This window comes from Gymnoscopelus braueri, assembly GCF_963280865.1.
Source record: "Gymnoscopelus braueri genome assembly, chromosome: 11".
Lineage (NCBI taxonomy): Eukaryota > Metazoa > Chordata > Actinopteri > Myctophiformes > Myctophidae > Gymnoscopelus > Gymnoscopelus braueri.
Window position 1 is genome coordinate 7127150 of NC_137613.1, and position 19676 is coordinate 7146825.

The following is a 19676-nucleotide window of genomic DNA, read 5'->3' on the forward strand; positions in this document are numbered from 1 at the left end:
CTCCAGCCCAGTTTGTGTTCTGCTTTAAGTGACAACAACGATACAAACAAACTGCAGATTTTTGTTTTGGTATATTGTGCTGTTGCTTGTCAGCCTTGTCTAGAATCTTTAGATGTTTGAATGTTAATGGAGCACAATGGAAACAAGCCTCTGGCCTGGGTTCAAATCCTACAAATAGCAGATATACATGTTTAATTTATTGTATAACTGTACCTCTGTGCTGTACACAGAGGTACAGTCAATGCTGTACGTTGCAACGGTCCATTTTATTCCCCCTAAATGCACAGTGCAGGAGCTTTGAGAGTCTGTTTGCCTCCCTTGAGTCAGTATGACAGTATCATGTTTTCTATCAATATGTTGGATTCATGTTAAAGGGATAGTTCACCCAAATAAAAAGGCCTTTTTCATGGAGACTTGAATTCATGGATATGCTTTTTGTTTCTGTCGCATTCGTATGCCAATAATTTGATGACCGGCAGAGGTTTCGGTAGGAGACACAAAGAGTCTCCTTTGTGTCTCATCAAATACTTCAAGGAAAACTTGACCTTTGGCTCTGTACATGATTCTGCTCCTATTTCTCTACAGTTTAGGCATTTATCAGACGCTCTTAATCCAGAGCGACTCACAGTAAGCAAGGTAAACACGAGGTGATACATCAAAATGCATAGAAATAGTGAACTAGGATCATAGGTAAACCAAGAACCTTTCCTCAGTCTAAACAGTATAATATCAAGACGTCTCTCTACACCAAACCTCTTTGCCAAAAAATAGCAGATCTACAAGCTGACAACGTGTCGTGCTGTCATCATACTGTACCTGCTGGTCTATGCCACCATGTGTAGTAGATGTCTCCTTGACATGTTTTTCTTTTACGGTATCATCTTTTTATCACCCCCCCCCCCCCTCCTGTTTAGACAAAAGAAAAAAGCAGTAGGCCTATAGTACAGTTGTAACTCAAGTCCTCAGGATGTGTTTGTGTTATCCTCCAGTAGCCTTACTGTCTGACTGCACCACGTGCTGTTTTACTTTTCTGACTGATAACGTATTCAATCAATCAAAAAGGTCAGTTCCACTAAGACTAGAGGCTTTAAGGGGTTAAATACGGAGCTCAACATTTCGCTTGCAAAGCAGAAGGGATTAAACTAAACTCTAACAACTAAACAACTGTATTTACTCAGAAAAACTACACATTTAAAATGGGTAAAGAAACAAACACACTGTCATGGTGAGGCTGACAGAATGCAAGGCTCCACAATGAGAAGTAGCAGAGCTACACACATAGGGACTCCCTCATCAATGCCTTCTGGTATTGTGAGAAACTTAGAAAGACTTGGGAGAATATTGAGAGATCATTTACTTTGTAAATTGTAATTGCACAGTTGTGTCACCACTATAAGCTAATTGTGCTGCACTGAGAAACAAAACCCTTGTCCCTCCTTGGTTTTTGTATGATGACTATGCCTATGGTTTTGTCAAGTGTCAAGAACATGTTGTACCTTATGTACTTATTCACTCATTCACTAGCACAGACCACGCCTTCAAACCATACATCGTTTAAGATTTTCTTTCATATTACTATGATAGATGATATATATTACTCGATAACTACATGACATTATAATAGATATTATTGCCATGTCATCTATATTACAGTAATAGATATCATACATTGCCATGTCATCTATATCATAGAGGAGTTATATAGATATAATCTATAATAATAGTTAGATATAATTTATCATCTATTATAATAGTTGTTATATCATCTATATTTCATCTATTATAATTTGTCTCTCTCCACCCTTTCCTCTCTGTCTTCCTTCATCTAACCCCTTCCTCTCCCCTTCCCTTCCCCTCTCTAACTCACCTCACCCCTTCCTCTCTCTAAGCCCCACCTCTTCCTTTATCTAACCCCACCCATTCCTCTCTCTAATCCTACTATAATATTTCAGCTGCTGTGTATTCTTTCGCTATAACCCCACCACTTTATTATCTGGAAACAACGAGGAGGACACGGCCCCCCTCGCCCCCACTGCTTACGCATCGATGGGTTATTTTTCAGGACCCGACACGGGATTTGAACCGGGCGGTGGAGAAGCCACCGGCAAGGTATCCTGCAGACTAGTCCGCTGCGCCACTGGTCCAGCGCACTTCACACTGCTTTCTGTGCTTCTTTGAACTTGTTCTCCTGGAAGTCAGCCTGCAAAGGAAAGCCTCAGGTTAAAGAGTAGAGTGGGGTTTGAACCCACGTCCTCTGGTTCATGTAGACAGCCTCTTAACAGGCTGAGCTATTCGCTGACTCTCAGCACTTCAGTCTTCTTACAGTCTTTATTCTGCTTTGATTAACAACAAAAAAAGAAGGTTCCTTGACAATTTTTCTAAAAAGTTTTAAATATAAATCTGTCTGTCACTACATCTTTTCATATGGGGGTCCGCGGTCAAATACATATCACTTTGGGGGTCCTTCACATGAAAATGTTTGAGAAGCACTGTGATCAAAGAGACAGCCATAGGTGAATGGGCAGAGTGACTGTCTGGTGAGCAGAAGGTCACAGGTTCAAGACCCGAGTGCGTCTGGGTGTCTCTAAACTAGACACAACTGCTCCTCTGTGAGCTAAAGTTGGGGAACATTGGACTGAAAGTAGAGAAATTGAGAGAAGGGAATGGATGCAATTCTAACTCAGCTTCATGTAAAATCCTCGCTTGCAAGCAATTATGTATCCGAATATTTTCAAAAAGCACTGAAATGTTAAAACGAGCGTTTCTAAGAAGGAGGAGTATGGATCCCAAATATGTGACACAGATGAGTTTGATTGCTTGCATGCAATAGCTACTTCTGTTGAATTCTCATCATTTCATGTTTCAGTTTGCAAAAAGCTCAACTTTGCTTGACTCCATAATATGACAAGTCAATAGGCTACAGCTGTAGAAATATTGTGCTATTAGGTTATTACAAAATATACACCCTATGTATCTCTCAAGCACACTGCACACATAATATAGGCTGTAGGCTAATAGCAAACACAAATGGGTCTAAATGAATGAAATAATTGTACATGATAAATAAAAAATGAATTAATGTTCCTATATTTCGAGGTTTCAAGCCAGGATGACGTGTATTCAATAATGACATCAAAGTGCATGAGTGAGCATTACTTTCTGACTGTGGGACATCATTTACAGTGCAATGTACACAATGAAATCAATGAATTGAGTGCTAACATTTAATGTAAACATACACAACAGGACAAAGGTGAAACAGTAAGCACAGCACTGCAGGGAATCGAACCCTGTTCCCAGCAGAAACCAGGTGTACCGACTACCAGCGCTTTTTTGCCATGTTGACACAATATGTCCATACTTGCATGAAAATGAATGAAAAGATATGAATAACCTGGCTTTACCAACACAGCTCTCCTTCGGTGTTTAGTGATTGACCTGTAATCACACAATATACAATTTTTATATAGCATCAACATCAGCTATAGCCACTATAAACCCTATACATCAGCTATTTGAAAATAGCTGATCTACAAGCTTGTTGATCAGCTATTTTCAACAAATCAGACCCTTAAACTAAGCTAAACATTCTAAGGAGCATGATAGTGATCAGTGAGTATGTTTATGAATCATATACATTTGTCTAACAACAGCTGTTGTTAGCTTTAAGCCCAAGCTGCAGGTTACACACAGCCCAGTACACAATTATAAAATCCCAGGTCGATCTAAAAACGTATTCCACTGTATTCACTTTTACCTGTATGCTGCTGCTGCTGTAGCCCTAGAATGTCTGTGATCTTACATACATTTCAAGTATTCCAAATACACAGTCATAGATCTCTCTCGGTCCCCCACTGTGTAGTGCCCATCTGCGCGGCCATAAAAGTGCTCTAAACTCCGTCTGTACTCACCCAATAATTAATTCCTAAGACGTGGAGTCATATTTTGTCCTCTAGTTTCATATCCATGTGAAAGTTCTGCCAGAAAACGTGTGTTTAGTCAAATATCTCCACTTATTCACGAGCTGCACACGGAAGAGTTCTGTGCGACGCGAGGGGCCAGGAATGATTGCAGCACTGAATATACGTAACTTCCTTAAGGACGCACAAATGTTTGGGACACACAATTGACAGGTGCTTGTGATTGGTGCGGGGTAATGAATCATCACCTGCCAATTACAGTGGGGGACCGAGAGAGATCTATGACTGTGTATTTGGAATACTTGAAATGTATGTAAGATCACAGACATTCTAGGGCTACTGCTGCTGCTGCTGCTCCAGACTAGAGTAGACATTCTTTCAGTAGCTTCAGATGCTGTGAATGAATGGTCCGTCACCTAAACTGTTCCCCCCCGGCCCACATACACACACACACAGGTTCCTATCACACAACACACAACATCACTGAGCTGAATGTAACCCTAGTGCGTGAGTGCCATCTACTGGACTGGCTGCATTCCAATATTTAACAGTGGGTAGCAATATTCAATAAATCACAATGTGAATAAACAAGCTTAGAAAAGCTCAGCTGTCAGCAGACAGGGCGGCAGCAGCACAGACATCAAACAGTGAGGTGGAATGAGTGCAGTTCAGGAAGTGACCTCACCTAATTGTCATTGTTACATAAAAGTTCAGATAGGTGTGATTTCTTTTTCCATAACCACCTAGTTTTACTGTGTGGAAACACCGGGGAGCTAAACCGCTCCCCGGCCCCACTGTACTGCATCCCTGTACACCAGGGGTAACAGAGTACATCGATGAGTATGTGCTTCAGTGCCTAGGCGGGACTTGAACCTGCTTTGGCCTTGTTTACAAGGTCGCCTAGGTATCCACGCCAGAACTCGCTTGCCTATGGCACCTCCACACATTTCCACATGTTTCTTTAGTGCTTTTAAGTGTGGTGTTTAAAACATGCTTCAGATTAAAGAAGAACCACTGTAACTTCCACTGTCCCTTCACTTCCTTAATTACTGCAACAAAATAGATATCAAAATATGCAGTTAAAATGATTTAGTTTAGCTTAGATATAATGTTTATGCCTTTTTTGTGATTCTATTTGGCTTTTTTAAATGTTTTTATTTTTTCCCCTCCAAGTTATAAATATAAATCTTTCTTATGGGGGGTCCTGGCACTACATCTTTTGACATGGGCGTCCACGGCCATATACATATCAATTTGGGGGTCCTTGTGATGATAGCAGATCTACAAGCTCACAACGCGTTGCGCTGTTAGCGTGTCTAGGTATAAAATAGGGCTAAAGTGGTTAATTTATGTTTTATAAAGTAATAAATACTATATATAATAATATATATATATATATATATATATATAATATTCTTCTTAATAATAAACAAAATGTGTAAAGTGATATACGGTAGTTATAGCAGTGACTGAGACAACGGGCTAAAAAACAAAGCTAAGTGACAGCTGTGTAAGTGAACGCACACATGCGCGCCCATGCGGAACCAGACGGACAAGGATTACCTGCCAAAGTTTGGCAGAGGTAGTCAAAAATAAAGAGTTTGAATGTGTTTTTATTTTTTTTATTGATGATGAAAAGAAGTTTATTGAATGACTTGTAGATTTTGATTAAACACAGAAGAGAGAAACATTCCCTACCCCTCCCAAAAAGTCACATCCCTAATGACAGAGTGTGATGGTCTAATTTTTTTTTTATTTTCAATAAGTATTTGATGGGCAGTAGAAGAGAACTGGAGGTCTGCTGCACAGCTGACACCTCATGCAGTGCACTTCATGACGACTCCACCTTGGGACACACCATAAATAGTACCAAGATCATATGAGACTTGTCTCATGGTCAAGCACACAGGAATCTGCTGCCAACCGCTCCCATCCGGAAGTGCTTTGGTAATGCCAACTCTGTTAGGACACAATATTGATGTATAAATGTTAGTCACATACCATGGTATTGGGTACATGGAGGTAACACTTCCTATGAAGCCAATGTCTATACCAATACCAATGTATTATAAGGGGCCGTGTCCACAGAAAGCATTTGGCTTATATTGATGCCCGTAATGTTCAAACCTATCTACTAGGATTCAGTGGTGTAAAGTAGCTAAGTATATTTACTCAAGTACTGTACAAGTACAGAGGTATTTTTTTACTTAACAAGAGTATTTCCAATTTTCAGTTCTTTTACTTCTACTCCACTACATCTCAGAGGCAAATATTGTACTTTTACTCCGCTACAATTATTTTAAAACTTTAGTTACTAGTTACTTTGTAGATTTAGATTATTATCACGTTTCGGCCATTTGAAAATAGCCGATCTACACAGCTCGCAACGCATTGTGAGCTTGTAGATCTGCTATTTTCAAAATATTGCCAATACTTTTACTCAAGTAAATTTTGAATTCCGGACTTTTACTTGTAACGGAGTGCTTCTACATTGCAGTAAGTTGTATTTATAAACTACTATTCATAAAGGTTAGTGCAGTTCAAAGGGGTTTACAATACAAAATTAACAGACAAAAAATAAAAATGCAATATAAAACAAATTATGAAAAATAAAAACGGTAAAACAATGGAGGCTTAAAGTGTAAATTTTGCTCTGGCTCACCTTTCATAAACGTGACCGTTCCCGTTTACCCCAAAGGCCTTGCCGTCACTCCCCACCTCAATCATTGCGAGTGATCCTTCAATGAGCTTCCAGTCAGCGAATGAGCAGGTGGCTGCAGATGTGAGCTACATATTAAAAAAGAAAAACACAAAGCAATACGTTGATGACTGACCCTAACAATGAGCAGTTTGGTACCTTGCATGGTTGCTTCCACCGTTGGTGTAAGAATGGGTGAATGTAATGCTCATTGTGAAGTGCTTTGGATAATGAAGCTATGTTTATATAGTATTTACTCTTATAAGCCTGTGTACTGAGCCTGCTGACTGTTGAAGACAAAGGTTGATCGTACCTTTCTTTCTTCTTTTAAATTACTTTTTAAAACTTACTTTTACAGGAATAAATCATTATTTAACTATTTATCTATTTATCTAATAATCGATTTTTCAATGTATCTATTTAGTTAGTTAGTTAGTATCTATAAAGAAAACATCACATGGATGGGCCTGGGACGTATCATCAGTGTTGTATAGCCTGGGGTCATCGGGTGTTTCGGGTCTCGCAACAACATACACCCTCGCCCAGGTCAGGTGACCCAGCCGGGGTTGATCAAGCCCCGACTTACGTCCCAGTAGCTACCCACGGTCAGTCCTCTTAGGGAAAGACAGGGCCACTCAGTCCGCTTCTCCGGAACTACTCTAACTAGTTAGTTAGTTAGTTAGTTAGTTAGTTATTTGTAACCTGACAATCTTACCAGATTGAAGTAGATGTGGTCTGCACTGTTGACTCCCCAGCATCCATATGGGCCACAGCTGAAGTACTTCAACTTTCCTCCTAGACCAGTCCATGATGCAGTGCCACCATTGAAAGTGTCAGCACCCCTAAGACAATAGGGATCGTTGCCTCTGTTAACTCCCATAGCATAACCATCGCCTCCAGCATCCACCTGTATCAAGAGTCCTAAAGGCAACAATAAAAAAAATATGAAGATATTAAGTATGGTGCAATGGTGTCAACAAACAGTCCAAATACCACATCATATCTCCCATAATTTATTGCATGACGTTTGATGTACAAATTAAGAAGCTGAAGCTGAAAATGTTTTGGTTACCTGAAACTTGTGCCCAGCTGCCACCCACATATTTGTAGATGTTGTCTGAAACATGAATTCCCCATGGCCCTGCTGCTCCCACTGAGATATGCGTCAGGTTGGCATTTGGCAGTCTGATCCAGGATGAGAAAAATAACAAATAGGCTTGATGGTCTTTGTCTACAGCAACCACTTGTCCCAGGCCAGCATCAACCTGGAATGCCCCGAACAGCTGTGGGCCCTCGGCGCATTTCCAACCTGGGAGGAGTACAACATCATGATAATTATCCTTTATAACGTATTCAAAAATCAAAGATTGAAAATGCATGTTGACAGGAGATAAAAAGTGGACTGAAGGTCAGTGACTTACCCTGACAGAGAGCCAGGTGACCCAGCACCAACAAGAAGACTGCAATAGCTCTCATGATGTCTCAGTTGCTCTGCCTTTCTGCCTCTCTTCTCTGGAACTGCTGTCCCTCCAGATTGATGTGTCATATTTATCATGGTATTGAACCACGTGTCTAGTGAAAAAAAAACAGTATCCAGATTAGTCAGACAGAAATATGAGTGGTTACACCCATTTTAACAGCTTCAGAGGGGAGGTTTATTTATTTTTTCTGATGTTTTTTTACACAAGTTGAGAAACTATATGAGAAACTAGTGGCCGTAGTATATGAACAGACTTTGTCCAAGCCCCATCTCTGAAGAGCAAAGATAAGCCAAATACAAACTCATTGAAATGACAGTGGCCGTACTGGAGGAGGAATATACATCATGTGAACAACAACAGCAACTCTCAGTAACACCACAGAGTTGGTCAGACAAAGCAGAGCTTTGGCCTCTTCAAGCTTAACGAGCACACCATCACAGTCTTTTGGGTGGAGAAACATGACTGGTGTGACCTAGGCTATGATGACACGTCAATGTAGTGATTTACTGGGAAGTTGGAGGTCAAGGTCATGCCAGTATCAGGTCAGTATCATGGTTAGTCATGGTCAGTATCATATCAATATCATGGTCAGTATCATGGTGACCATGACACTGACATGATACCGACCATGATACTGATATGATACTGACCATGATACTGACCATGATACTGATACTGACCATGATACTGACCATGATACTGATATGATACTGACCATGATACTGATATGATACTGACCATGATACTGATACTGACCATGATACTGACCATGATACCATGATACTGATATGATACTGACCATGATACTGATACTGACCATGATACTGACCATGATACTGACCATGATACTGATATGATACTGACCATGATACTGACCATGATACTGATATGATACTGACCATGATACTGACCATGATACTGATACTGACCATGATACTGACACTGACATTATACTGACCATGATACTGACATAATAATAATAATATCTCAAATTTATATAGCACTTTTCTGTACCCAAAAACGCTTTACATGCTTAAACAACAAATAAAAACAACTTGGGGGGGACTATAGATATAATGTGTACCGATTTGTGTGATGTTTGGACAAAATTTGTAGGAGTAATATCAAAAGATTTGCTTCACAAAAAGTGTCCTCCTGGTGGCGCTATAACAGGACAATGTGAAAAGAGTTGCATTTTTTCCTCGGTCTAGTGGGAATGTGCGTGCAAAGTTTCACGGCAATCGGACGCTGTGTTTATGATTTGAGGCATTTTTTTCAAAACGAGCCACTCCTGCAAACTTTAGATGCCAATCTTAGCCAATCAGGATGGACAATCGGACAGATTCGCGTTGATCACATGACTATAGAGATAATGTGTACCGATTTATGTGATGTTTGGAAAACATTTGCAAAAACAACAACAAAAATGGCAGTTGTGGCAGATGTGAAAAACGCGAATCGGCCTGTTATAGCGCCACCATGAGGCTGATTTGATTTTTTTTAGGTGTCATTTCTTGCAAAAGTTTAAGGAAATTGCACGCTGGGTTCATGATTTGAGGCATGTTTCTTCAAAACTGACCAATCCTGCAAACTTTGGAAGGTAATTAGAGGTAATGTATTTCTATCAATTAAAGGGTAAGAGCAATGACAGGAGGATCTGGTGATGTGTAACTGTATACTGTAGTTTGGTAGGCTATTAGATGTATGATACCCAACAACATTGAACCCTTGAGCAGAGCACTAAAACCACCACCATTACAAGGATTCCCACTCTAAGGCAGGGCTTCTCAAAGTGGGTGCCGCCACGTGTGTGGGTGGACGTCGTCCACCCAAACGTCCCACACGGTGCTGCAGAATACTTTGAAATTCATCAATATCTCTTCAGTTTAACCGTAGGTTGTAAAATAGACCTCAGTTGCACTGTACTTGGTGCTTTCTTTTTCTATCTACATAAAATCTGTTTACCAAAAATAGCAGATCTACAAGCTCACAACGCATCGAGTTGGGATGTGTTGTGAGCTTGTAGATCTGCTATTTTTGGCAAACGTTCCACCCAGAATAGGGATGTATAAAGTTATTTGCAACCTGTCCTATAATGGAAACAGATTTTCTCTCAAGTTTTCCTCATGACATCCTGTATCTCAGGGGGAAAGATTTACATATTTCTGTACCGTAGTTGTTGTAAATCTTTTCATGAGAGGTCCTGTAACACCTTACTGTAAGTCCCCCTCGGGATGAATAAAGTACCTACCTACCTAAAGTTACCTTATAACCTTGCAATGATGTTGGATTGGAACTTTGGACCCCATCATCTGAATTTGACAAATACAGGCTTTTATTTTAATGCCCCAATGTCTTGGAAAGATCTTCACAAACAGAATCAAAAGCACACTTGGTCAGACATAAGCTACTCGAATAAATGCTGCATGTTGTTTTGAGTCATTTTGTTCTCAGGTTTATTACTGCTGATAACTATGTGTATTGTATGATGAGGTGGCAGTTTATTACATAATATACTTTGGTATCTTGTTGTTAATCTTTTCATGAGAGCTCCTGTAACACCTAAATTGCTGCATGTTGTTTTGAATAATTTTTGTTCTCAGGTTTATTACTGCTGATAGCTATGTGTATTGTATGATGAGGTGGGTTATTGCTCTCTGGCAAAGAGACATAATAAACTTTGGTATCTTGTTGTCAGAGATGGGAAGTAACGGAGTACAAGTACTTCGTTACTGTAACGAAGTACTTTTTTCAAGTATCTGTACTTTACTGAGTACTTATTTCTCTGACTTTACTTTGAAGTAGGCTTGTCACTTGCTGTGTTTGAATGAAGTACAGTACAGTTAATGTCATCTCTGTGTCTGTCTGTCTGTCTGTCTGTCTGTATTATGGTAACAGGACATCTGGGCACCTCGATGTAACATTTTTTGTTGAAACTGTTAAAAAAAAAAAAAAATGGGGGAAATGGTCTAAAGCAGGGGTCTTCAACGTTTTTCAGGCCAAGGACCCCTTAGCTGAGAGAGAGATGAAGCAGGGAGCCCGGCCCTTAACTGAGAGAAAGATGAAGCAGAGACCCCCTTAGCTGAGAGAGAGATGAAGCAGGGAACCCTTAGCTGAGAGAGAGAGATGAAGCAGGGACCCCTTAGCTGAGAGAGAGATGAAGCAGAGACCCCCTTAGCTGAGAGAGATGAAGCAGGGACCCCTTAGCTGAGAGAAAGATGAAGCAGGGACCCCCACTACATATTGTATAAAATTGTGCTGCAGATTAAACATTTTCATAGATTTCATAGATAGCTTCATAGACTGTCATCAGTGTTGTGTAAATGATTTTGTTTTGTTAATTTCAGACATTTAACCACTTAAACCTCCAATAGGCTACTTAGTACTTGATTTGCTCCTTTCCCCCCTACACCAAACCTCTTGGCCGAAAATAGCCGATCTACAAGCTCACAACGCCTTGCAGTGCGAGGCATTGTGAGCTTGTAGATCGGCTATTTTCGGCTAATGTTCCCCTGAGAATAGGGATGCTATAGGGTTCAAGTGGTTAACGTAAAAAAAACATCCTATCACACAAAGATTTGGCGGACCCCCTATAGTAGCTCTGAGGATCCCCTAGGGGTCCCGGACCCCCTGTTGAAGACCCCCTCTAATATTTCTACAAATGATACAAATTGCTACAAACCTGTATATCCAGTCATTTTGGGGCATAAACTAGAAGTTGAAGGATAAATTCAGTCTGATAATGATGTACCGCGCATGTTCACATCATGTATAGGCCTACTTGAGTAAAAGTGCAAAAGTATTGGTAACTCCAAATACATATTGAGTTGATATATATATTTTTTTCTAATCATTTTACCCATTTCTGAATCAATATAACAGAAGTACAGGCTGTATGGCAATGTATGGCTTTTTGACTATAATTGGTGGACGTCTTGGATTGATGCCAATTAAACATTTCACAACTAGGATTTCTTAGGACTTTTAGTAAGGCGTTTTGGACACATCATAGAAATAATGTATGGTGAAAAAAATCTTCTGTTACAATTACTTTGATATGAAACGGTAGTTTGCCTTGGACTAAAGCATGGCAAGTGTGGGGGCAAACACAAGCACAGTTGCCCGGGCCTTATAGAAGGTAAAGGAAGAAATGGAAGGTACTGGAAGAATTGAAGAAATGGAGAGATGGGGACATTAAGTTTGGAACACCAAATTGTATTAATTAAGAAGAGATGGTTTAGGGTGTAAAACAGCAAAACATTCCTAATGATAGCGTATGCCCAGAGTTAGAGACACTGGGGAAACATAATTGTGGTAACTGTGGTAACATAAAGAGCCAAGGCCGTTAGGAGCAGCCAGCGAGCACCCTGCCCTACTAACCCCCTGCCATAGGAAGAGTGAGGAGAAAGCACATGGGAGGGGGCACAGAAATAAGAGTATTGATTTAACAATTAGGAGAAGTTATGGTGACCTCGGGAACAGTACGGGAAAGAGCCTGGCAATAACATGTTGTGTTCTCCTCTGTGACCCTCTGGGACAACAGAGGAGAACGAACATTGGCAATAATAACTCAATCATAATTAGAGACAGTGAGAATGAGATAATGGAAAATAACTAATGAGAGGAGGAGGTGGGGATGACAAAAGATATATATGGTTTGGAGCTAGGGAGAAGATTAGCGCGTCAACATTGTTTGCTGTAACGCTGAAGCTTGCTAACTTGCTGTAATAAACCCTTTTCTGATACAGTATAACTTACTTCAAGTTTGAGAGTGCTTCATTCTACCAATCCATCTTAGTTGAAGACCTAAGGACCCCTCATAATTTTCCTCACACAAGCCAAATATAACATTTAATTTAAAAAGGGACAATTAATGAATTGAATATAAAAAATATTCAAAAACTTCAATGTCAAAATTCAGACCCATAATCCTGTTGCCCTGAGTACCAGCACACACACTCATCAAATATCGTTTATGTCCAAAACTGTTACTTTTCAGGATTCAAAGTGTCAAAAGTAGCAGATCTACAAGTAGATCTCTTACTTTTGATGCTTTTGTGTGACACTGATCAAGCAGGGTGTACATTTACAAAAAAAGAAAAAACACAAAAAGTTAGTTTTTCTACAATGTGAACACCAGCACACACACTCATCAAACTAGAGTAGTACTGCCTGAATACCAGCAATAGTCACGCGTAGCGCCCATTTTTATTAAGGAAAAAAAGGTATGAAAATACAAAGAAATATATAAAAAATAAAGTAGTTCTGAGATATAAAGTATAAAAAGTATACACAATATTAAACATAATACATTCACATATGCTGTGATAATAACTCAGTAACTCAGGCTCAGTATAACATAAAACAAAGTAGTTATGTCCCTATGTGAAAAATAAACAAATAATACCCTTGATTTCAACCCTGCTTTTCAGCTTCCTCAATGTAACACTTCCTCTATGTAACACTTCCTCTATGTAACACTTCCTCAATGTAACACTTCCCCAATGTAACACTTCCCCTATGTAACACTTCCTCTATGTAACACTTCCTCAATGTAACACTTCCTCAATGTAACACTTCCTCAATGTAACACTTCCTCTATGTAACACTTCCTCTATGTAACACGTCCTCAATGTAACACGTCCTCAATGTAACACTTCCTCAATGTAACACTTCCTCAATGTAACACTTCCTCAATGTAACACGTCCTCAATGTAACATGTCCTCAATGTAAACCACACATTAAAACACATTAGTGTAACACAAACACAATAACAGGACATGACCCCAAACATAACCAGCAAGTGGGTCGTTGCTCAACCCATTCAATCCGGGGAACGCATCCGTGTCATTTTAAGATTTCTTTGGCTATTCCAAAAATAGCAGATCTACAAGCTCATAGCGCGGCACCGAGTGCCGAGCTTGTAGATCTGCTATTTTTGGAAAAATCGTGAACATGTGTGCTAATCTTTGAAAATATACATATTTTTAAAGCGAACATCTTTAATGTTTTCTAAATCCTAACAGTATGTTGCTATATCAGTGGTGCTCCAACTTTTCCATGTCAAGGACCCCCAAAATTATATGTATTTGGCCGTGCACCCCATCTCAAAATATCTTGTTCCAGGGACCCCCCCAGAAGCAAATATTGGAGTTCGCTTTAAAAAATATATATATTTAAAAAAATATATATTCGAAGATTCACACAAATGTTCACGATTCTTTAAAAATAAATCTGATTTACAAGCTCATAGCGCAGCTGATAGATCTGCTATTTTTTAATAGCCAAATAAATCTATAGTGACACAGATGAATTCCCTGTCTTAATGGATTAAAACAACATGTCCGTACTCCATTACCACTCCAATAACACATTAAGAGCCATTGCAGAGCCTCCTCTCTCCTGGCTCCTTTGAAAAGCTAAATTACGACTCGTGATGATGCAATCGATTTCCGGGGTCACTCACGGCTGGAGGACGGGAGGCGAGGAGACAGAAAAAATGTGTCCGAATGTGGACACTGAGGCTGACATTATACAGTATCTAAAGTTCTACAGAGGTTAGGTTCAGAGGAAGTGGAATAAAGTACCAAATGTTGAGACGAGAGGAGAGTAAAGTGAACTACAGAAGGTTACTATACAGCAGGGCATGATTAGACTGTGGCTGGTGAACAGTCAATTCTGTTACAGGAATCACATCCTGTCCCGTCCCCTGCTGAGGGAGGGGGGTCTGGTTTGGGTTCAATCCTCCAGTAGAGCCATCCGTGTAGTTTACATTCTCTGAGAACACAGAGTGCTGGTCTGGAGCTTGGTGAATACCCGCAGGCCCAGTTCCGGACGAACATCCGCGTGTGAAATAAGAGTTCTGGGTGACTTGACCGTAAGGATCAACTGGGGTGCCATAATGGCCTGCAGCTGTCAGGGGGTTACAGGGGCTCACCGACGATAAGGTGAGCCGGTTGATGCCGGAATCGGAACGTTGCTGGCTAGCGGGATAGATAGCCCTCTCTAATTGCTTGGCTCGCACCAAAGATATTAATTGTCTAAACTTGTCCATGTCGATGGGTGTTGTTATCGGTTCACTAGAGGGCAGTTCTTGGGGTTGTTCGGCACCAGACAGGGTGGCGTGAAGGTCAGGTGACTCACGTTGGGCCAGGGAAGAACCTGTGAACCAAGGAGTGGTTGACGGCTCAGTAGATACAGCTGAGGCCGGATTTGTGGGAAGGTTCAGCTCTAATTCTGTCTCACGCTGCATTTGTGAGGGCTCACAGTGCGGCACATGAGAAACTAGTGTGGGTTCTACTTTCAATATGGCCACTTGGTGTTGGGGAGAGGGACACTGACTGGTTTCTACTTTCACTTGGTTTAGGGGAGAGAGACACTGGTTGAGTTCTACTTTCACTTGGTTTAGGGGAGAGGGACACTGACTGCTTTCTACTTTCACTGGGTCCACTTGGTTTAGGGGAGTGGGACACTGACTGGCAGTCGATGAGATGGGTGTTATCGGTTCACTAGAGGGCGGTTCTTGGGCTTGTTCGGCACCAGACAGGGTGGCGTGAAGGTCAGGCTGTGACTCACGTTCGGCCAGTGAAGAACCTGTGAACCAAGAAGTGGTTGACGGCTCAGTAGATACAGCTGAGGCTTCAAGGTTCAGCTCTAATTCTGTCTCAGGCTGCATCTGTGAGGGCTCACAGTGCAGCACTTGAGAAACTAGTGTGGGTTTTACTTTCACTCTGGTCACTTGGTGTTGGGGAGAGGGACACGGACTGGGTTCTACTTTCACTGTGTCCACTTGTTTTAGGGGAGTGGAACACTCACTGGGTTCTACTTTCACTTGGTTTAGGAGAGAGGGACACGGACTGGCAGTCGATGAGACGTTCAAATAAGGACCTGAGCGGCCATCACACGTGCCACTGCCATCGGGAGACGTTGAAATTCTTCTCCGTTTGACCGTCTCTGAATCTCCATTCGATGTCACGTCATCCAAACCACGTTTAACTGCTTTTGCCATTTCTGGAGGGAGGGGGGAAGGGGGACAAATATATTAGGATACATATAAGTTACAGTACATACCAGACTGTCTCACACCCAGAGACAAAATGTAATTCACAAGCATGTCAGACATTCATTCGATACAGCTACGAATGCAGAGGACATTTACATGATCTGTTACAAATTTCTGCCACTGTATAAATACCAAAAAAAAGTTTTGTTCCAGGGACCCCCCCAGAAGCAAAGATTTAAGTTACAAATGTTAAAAAATATATATATATTCAAAGATTTGCACACATTTTAAAGATTTTCAAAAGTAGCAGATATACAAGCTCATAGCACGGCACTCGGTAAAAAAAAATATATATATATATTCAAAGATCTGTAAAAGAAAATCAATTTACTTTCGAAAATAGCAGATCTACAAGCTCATAGATTGATTGATTGATTGATTGAATATTTTATTAGGCAAAAAATGTAAACAGCACAATTACATTCATAATAGTTTGTCTAAAAGGTCCGTCCAAAAAAGTCAGTCCAAAAAAGTCCTTGTGGTCTTGTTTCCATTCGGGTCCATAGCACGGCATTCTATGAGCTTGTATATCTGCTATTTTTTAATAGCCAAAGAAATCTAAAATGACACAGATGCGTTCCCGGATTGAATGTGTTGAATAGACCACGCCCAAGCTGGAGTCTGCTATCAGGGGTCCAATCTGAACTACTAAGTTACTATTTTAAAGTAACTTGCCCAACACTGTAATGAGTAATGTTGACCTCACACACCTGTTATGTTTGAGTCGTGAGCGTTCAGGGTTGAGAGAGGCTCTGGGACCGGCTCAGTCTTCACTATGGACAAATTGATCGGAATAGTCTCAATCAAACTCTTTGTCAAGCGTACGTTTTCTTTGTTGTCCGTCACGTCTGAATTGGAAACAATGATAATAAGATTATGAACACTGTCACTAGCTGGGACATATATGTATCTGTATTTTGTGTGTGATGTTTGGTCCTTGTATACCTTCTTCATCTCTGCTCTTGTCTGCCTCTGGTGGCCTGGATAACTCCTCTGTGTGAGGAGGGTCTTGTGAACTCTGCTGGTCTGTTCAACAGAAGGCAGAACGACGACATGTTGTCCATCTCATTCTAACATTGTTTTAGTGGAAGATAAAGCTTGTCTGTTAGATGGGAGAGGTTCTCACCTGGTGGTTGTGGACAGGAGGAGGTCAGATTCTGCTGTTTCAAGATGTCCTCCAGTATGTGGATGCCTGCAGACAACAATCAATCCACTACAGTTACACACATTCAAGGACCATAGTTGTGAATAGACAATAGATGTAATGACACCGATATGGTTCATTAGAAAAAAAGAAGAAAGAAAGTGGCTGAGGACACAAAAACAGATGAAGAACTTCTGTACCTTCACTGAAAGGAGCCACTCGGACTCGATGATATGAGTTCTTGTCAAGCACTCTAACCTTTACAAGAGAAAACATTACAATAGGTAAGTCAAACAAAAATATTAAAGCATATAGTATCATATATAGTTGTATTTATGACAATGTTTACTAACTCATTCACTGCCCAAAAAAAAAAAAAAAAAAGGCCCAGAGTGCCAGGATTTCACCATTTTCTTACCTTTTCAAATAGTCACAGAATATTTAACTCCAGTATAATCGATCCCCTGATGGTTGCTAATCACGGAGGGTTTCACTATGCTTCCGTGAAAAAAAAAATGTCATCGCGATTCCCGTTCGCTTGTTATACCCAGTTGAAAATAGCATGTTTCGCTCAAAAATACACATAAAAACACAGGAGCAGAGAGTCCGAATATTTCCCTAATATTTTAACCAGGAAGTGAATGGAGCAGTAAATCTTTGGATCGCGTTATCTCCTGGTTCTGTGTGAAATTTAGAAAAAAACAAAAATGTTTGCCTCTCTTCTGATTTCAGGGACATTTTAAATCTCAGGTGGCATTTTTGCCATTTGAATCTGTATAGCTCTATTACAGTTTCACCACCACCTGTAGCACAACGGAGAACCCACAGCAGAGATTAACTTCGTGGTTAATCAATCAGACTGGTTACCTCAGCATCCCATTGTTCCAGTTTGGCGACCATGTTGACGGCCATTTGAAAGCCATCCATCTTCTGTTTCCCATCCAACTGATCCCTGATTCCAGACATTAAACCGGGGTGCGTCTCCCACTAAACACAAACATAACAGCAGACATTTCAGACTGTAGCAACACAGCCACTGCATTATTTGAATAATAAAACAAATATTCCAATATGCTTATCGCCTTGTTCGTTAATTTGCATAATAATGAATACATTTTAAGATTTTCTTAACATTTTTATCCCACGATTTTGTAACCCTTTTGTTTTTCACCCGGTGCCAATTATCTAAGTGATCCTGGGCGCTACACTCCCCCCACCACCCTAAGGAGCCCAGGGCCGAGCTCATGCCTCCTTCAATGTATGAGAGCCAACTGACCTTCTTATCACCTGACAGGGGGGAGTTTCTCCGGTAGGACGTAGCGCGTGGAAGGAACACGTTATTCCAACCAGTTCCTTTCCCCTCCATCAGGCGCCCCGGCTGACCAGGGGGAGGCAGTATAGCGACCAGGATTACTACATGTTTTTGTGAGGGTATTAACTAGCCTGGGAGACACAGGGAGAACATGCAAACTCCACACAGAGTAGGCCATTTCGCCAACCCCACCTAGGGTATGGGAGCTGATGACGCAGAGGAGAAGACACGCCCCCAGCGCTCACAGCCTCCCCGGCGGGAATCGAACCCAGGACCTTCTAGCTGTGAGGCAACAGTGCTACCGACTGTGCCACCGTGCCCCCTAGATTTTCTTTTTCTGACAATGTTATGTAAATATATTTAACCAACCTCTTGGTGAGTTTAGACATGACCAAGACAAGAGACTTGAATCACAGACAAAGTTGCAAAGCATTATAAAAGGTGAAATAAACAGGGGTCTTGGAACATTTTGTCAGGCTAAGCACCCCCTTAGATGAGAGATAGACAAAGCAGGGACCCCCATATTGAATACAAGTATGCACATTATTTGCATATTAAAAATATAAATAGCTTCATTAGACCTGTTTGACAGCACTAAATGCATGTCCCACCCGGTTATTCAATACCTGTCGTACCCGTCTGTCTACCGGTGTCCCTTTTATGCCCATATATGGGTATTTATTTGTCTGTCTGTCTGTCTGTCTGTGTCCCTTTTATGCCCATGTGTAGAGTCGCGTGTTTGGCATGCTCAAATAAGGAGTCCAGGCCGCGAATGCTTTCAAGATTTTGAGTTCCTCGGCCATGAACCAGAAAAGGCTGAGAACCACAACAAACACATATCTGACTGCAGACATCTTTTATCAAAGCAGGAAACACCTGTATATAAGTAGGAGACTGTAAGCAGGAAACACCTGTATATAAGTAGGAGACTGTAAGCAGGAAACTGTGACGGGGCCCCTAACTGCTAGTTGCTCTTCACCGACAGGAGAGGATGTGAACCTGTCTGTGGTCAGGCCTGACATGGTAGTAGATATAGCTTCTGAAAGGTCGTGGGTCAG

General features: G+C 40.9%; 2 protein-coding genes across 5 annotated transcripts in view; both read right to left on the minus strand.

The window, feature by feature from the left end:
- Window positions 1-5689: 5689 nt before the first annotated feature.
- On the minus strand, window positions 5690-8130 carry LOC308094984 (fish-egg lectin-like). The gene is made up of 5 exons (XM_080441820.1): window positions 8040-8130; window positions 7691-7927; window positions 7334-7539; window positions 6583-6707; window positions 5690-5879 (listed from the first exon to the last, which is right to left on the minus strand). Exons 1-5 carry the CDS (start codon window positions 8092-8094, stop codon window positions 5738-5740), a joined length of 765 nt encoding a protein of 254 aa, XP_080297946.1. The 5' UTR covers window positions 8095-8130; the 3' UTR covers window positions 5690-5737.
- A 5146-nt stretch (window positions 8131-13276) lies between these two features.
- The window catches only part of LOC308095153 (uncharacterized protein), a 60713-nt gene continuing 54313 nt past the window's right edge, over window positions 13277-19676 (minus strand). For 3 of the 4 annotated variants that reach the window (XM_080442098.1, XM_080442097.1, XM_080442100.1), the window contains 6 exons: window positions 18174-18293; window positions 17507-17564; window positions 17289-17354; window positions 17108-17188; window positions 16873-17010; window positions 13277-16110 (listed from right to left, as the gene is read on the minus strand). In XM_080442098.1, the coding sequence (XP_080298224.1) occupies window positions 14720-16110; window positions 16873-17010; window positions 17108-17188; window positions 17289-17354; window positions 17507-17564; window positions 18174-18293 (1854 nt within the window). In that variant the 3' untranslated portion in view covers window positions 13277-14719. The remainder of the gene's footprint in view (window positions 16111-16872; window positions 17011-17107; window positions 17189-17288; window positions 17355-17506; window positions 17565-18173; window positions 18294-19676) is intronic. The other variant, XM_080442099.1, reaches the window with a different exon arrangement.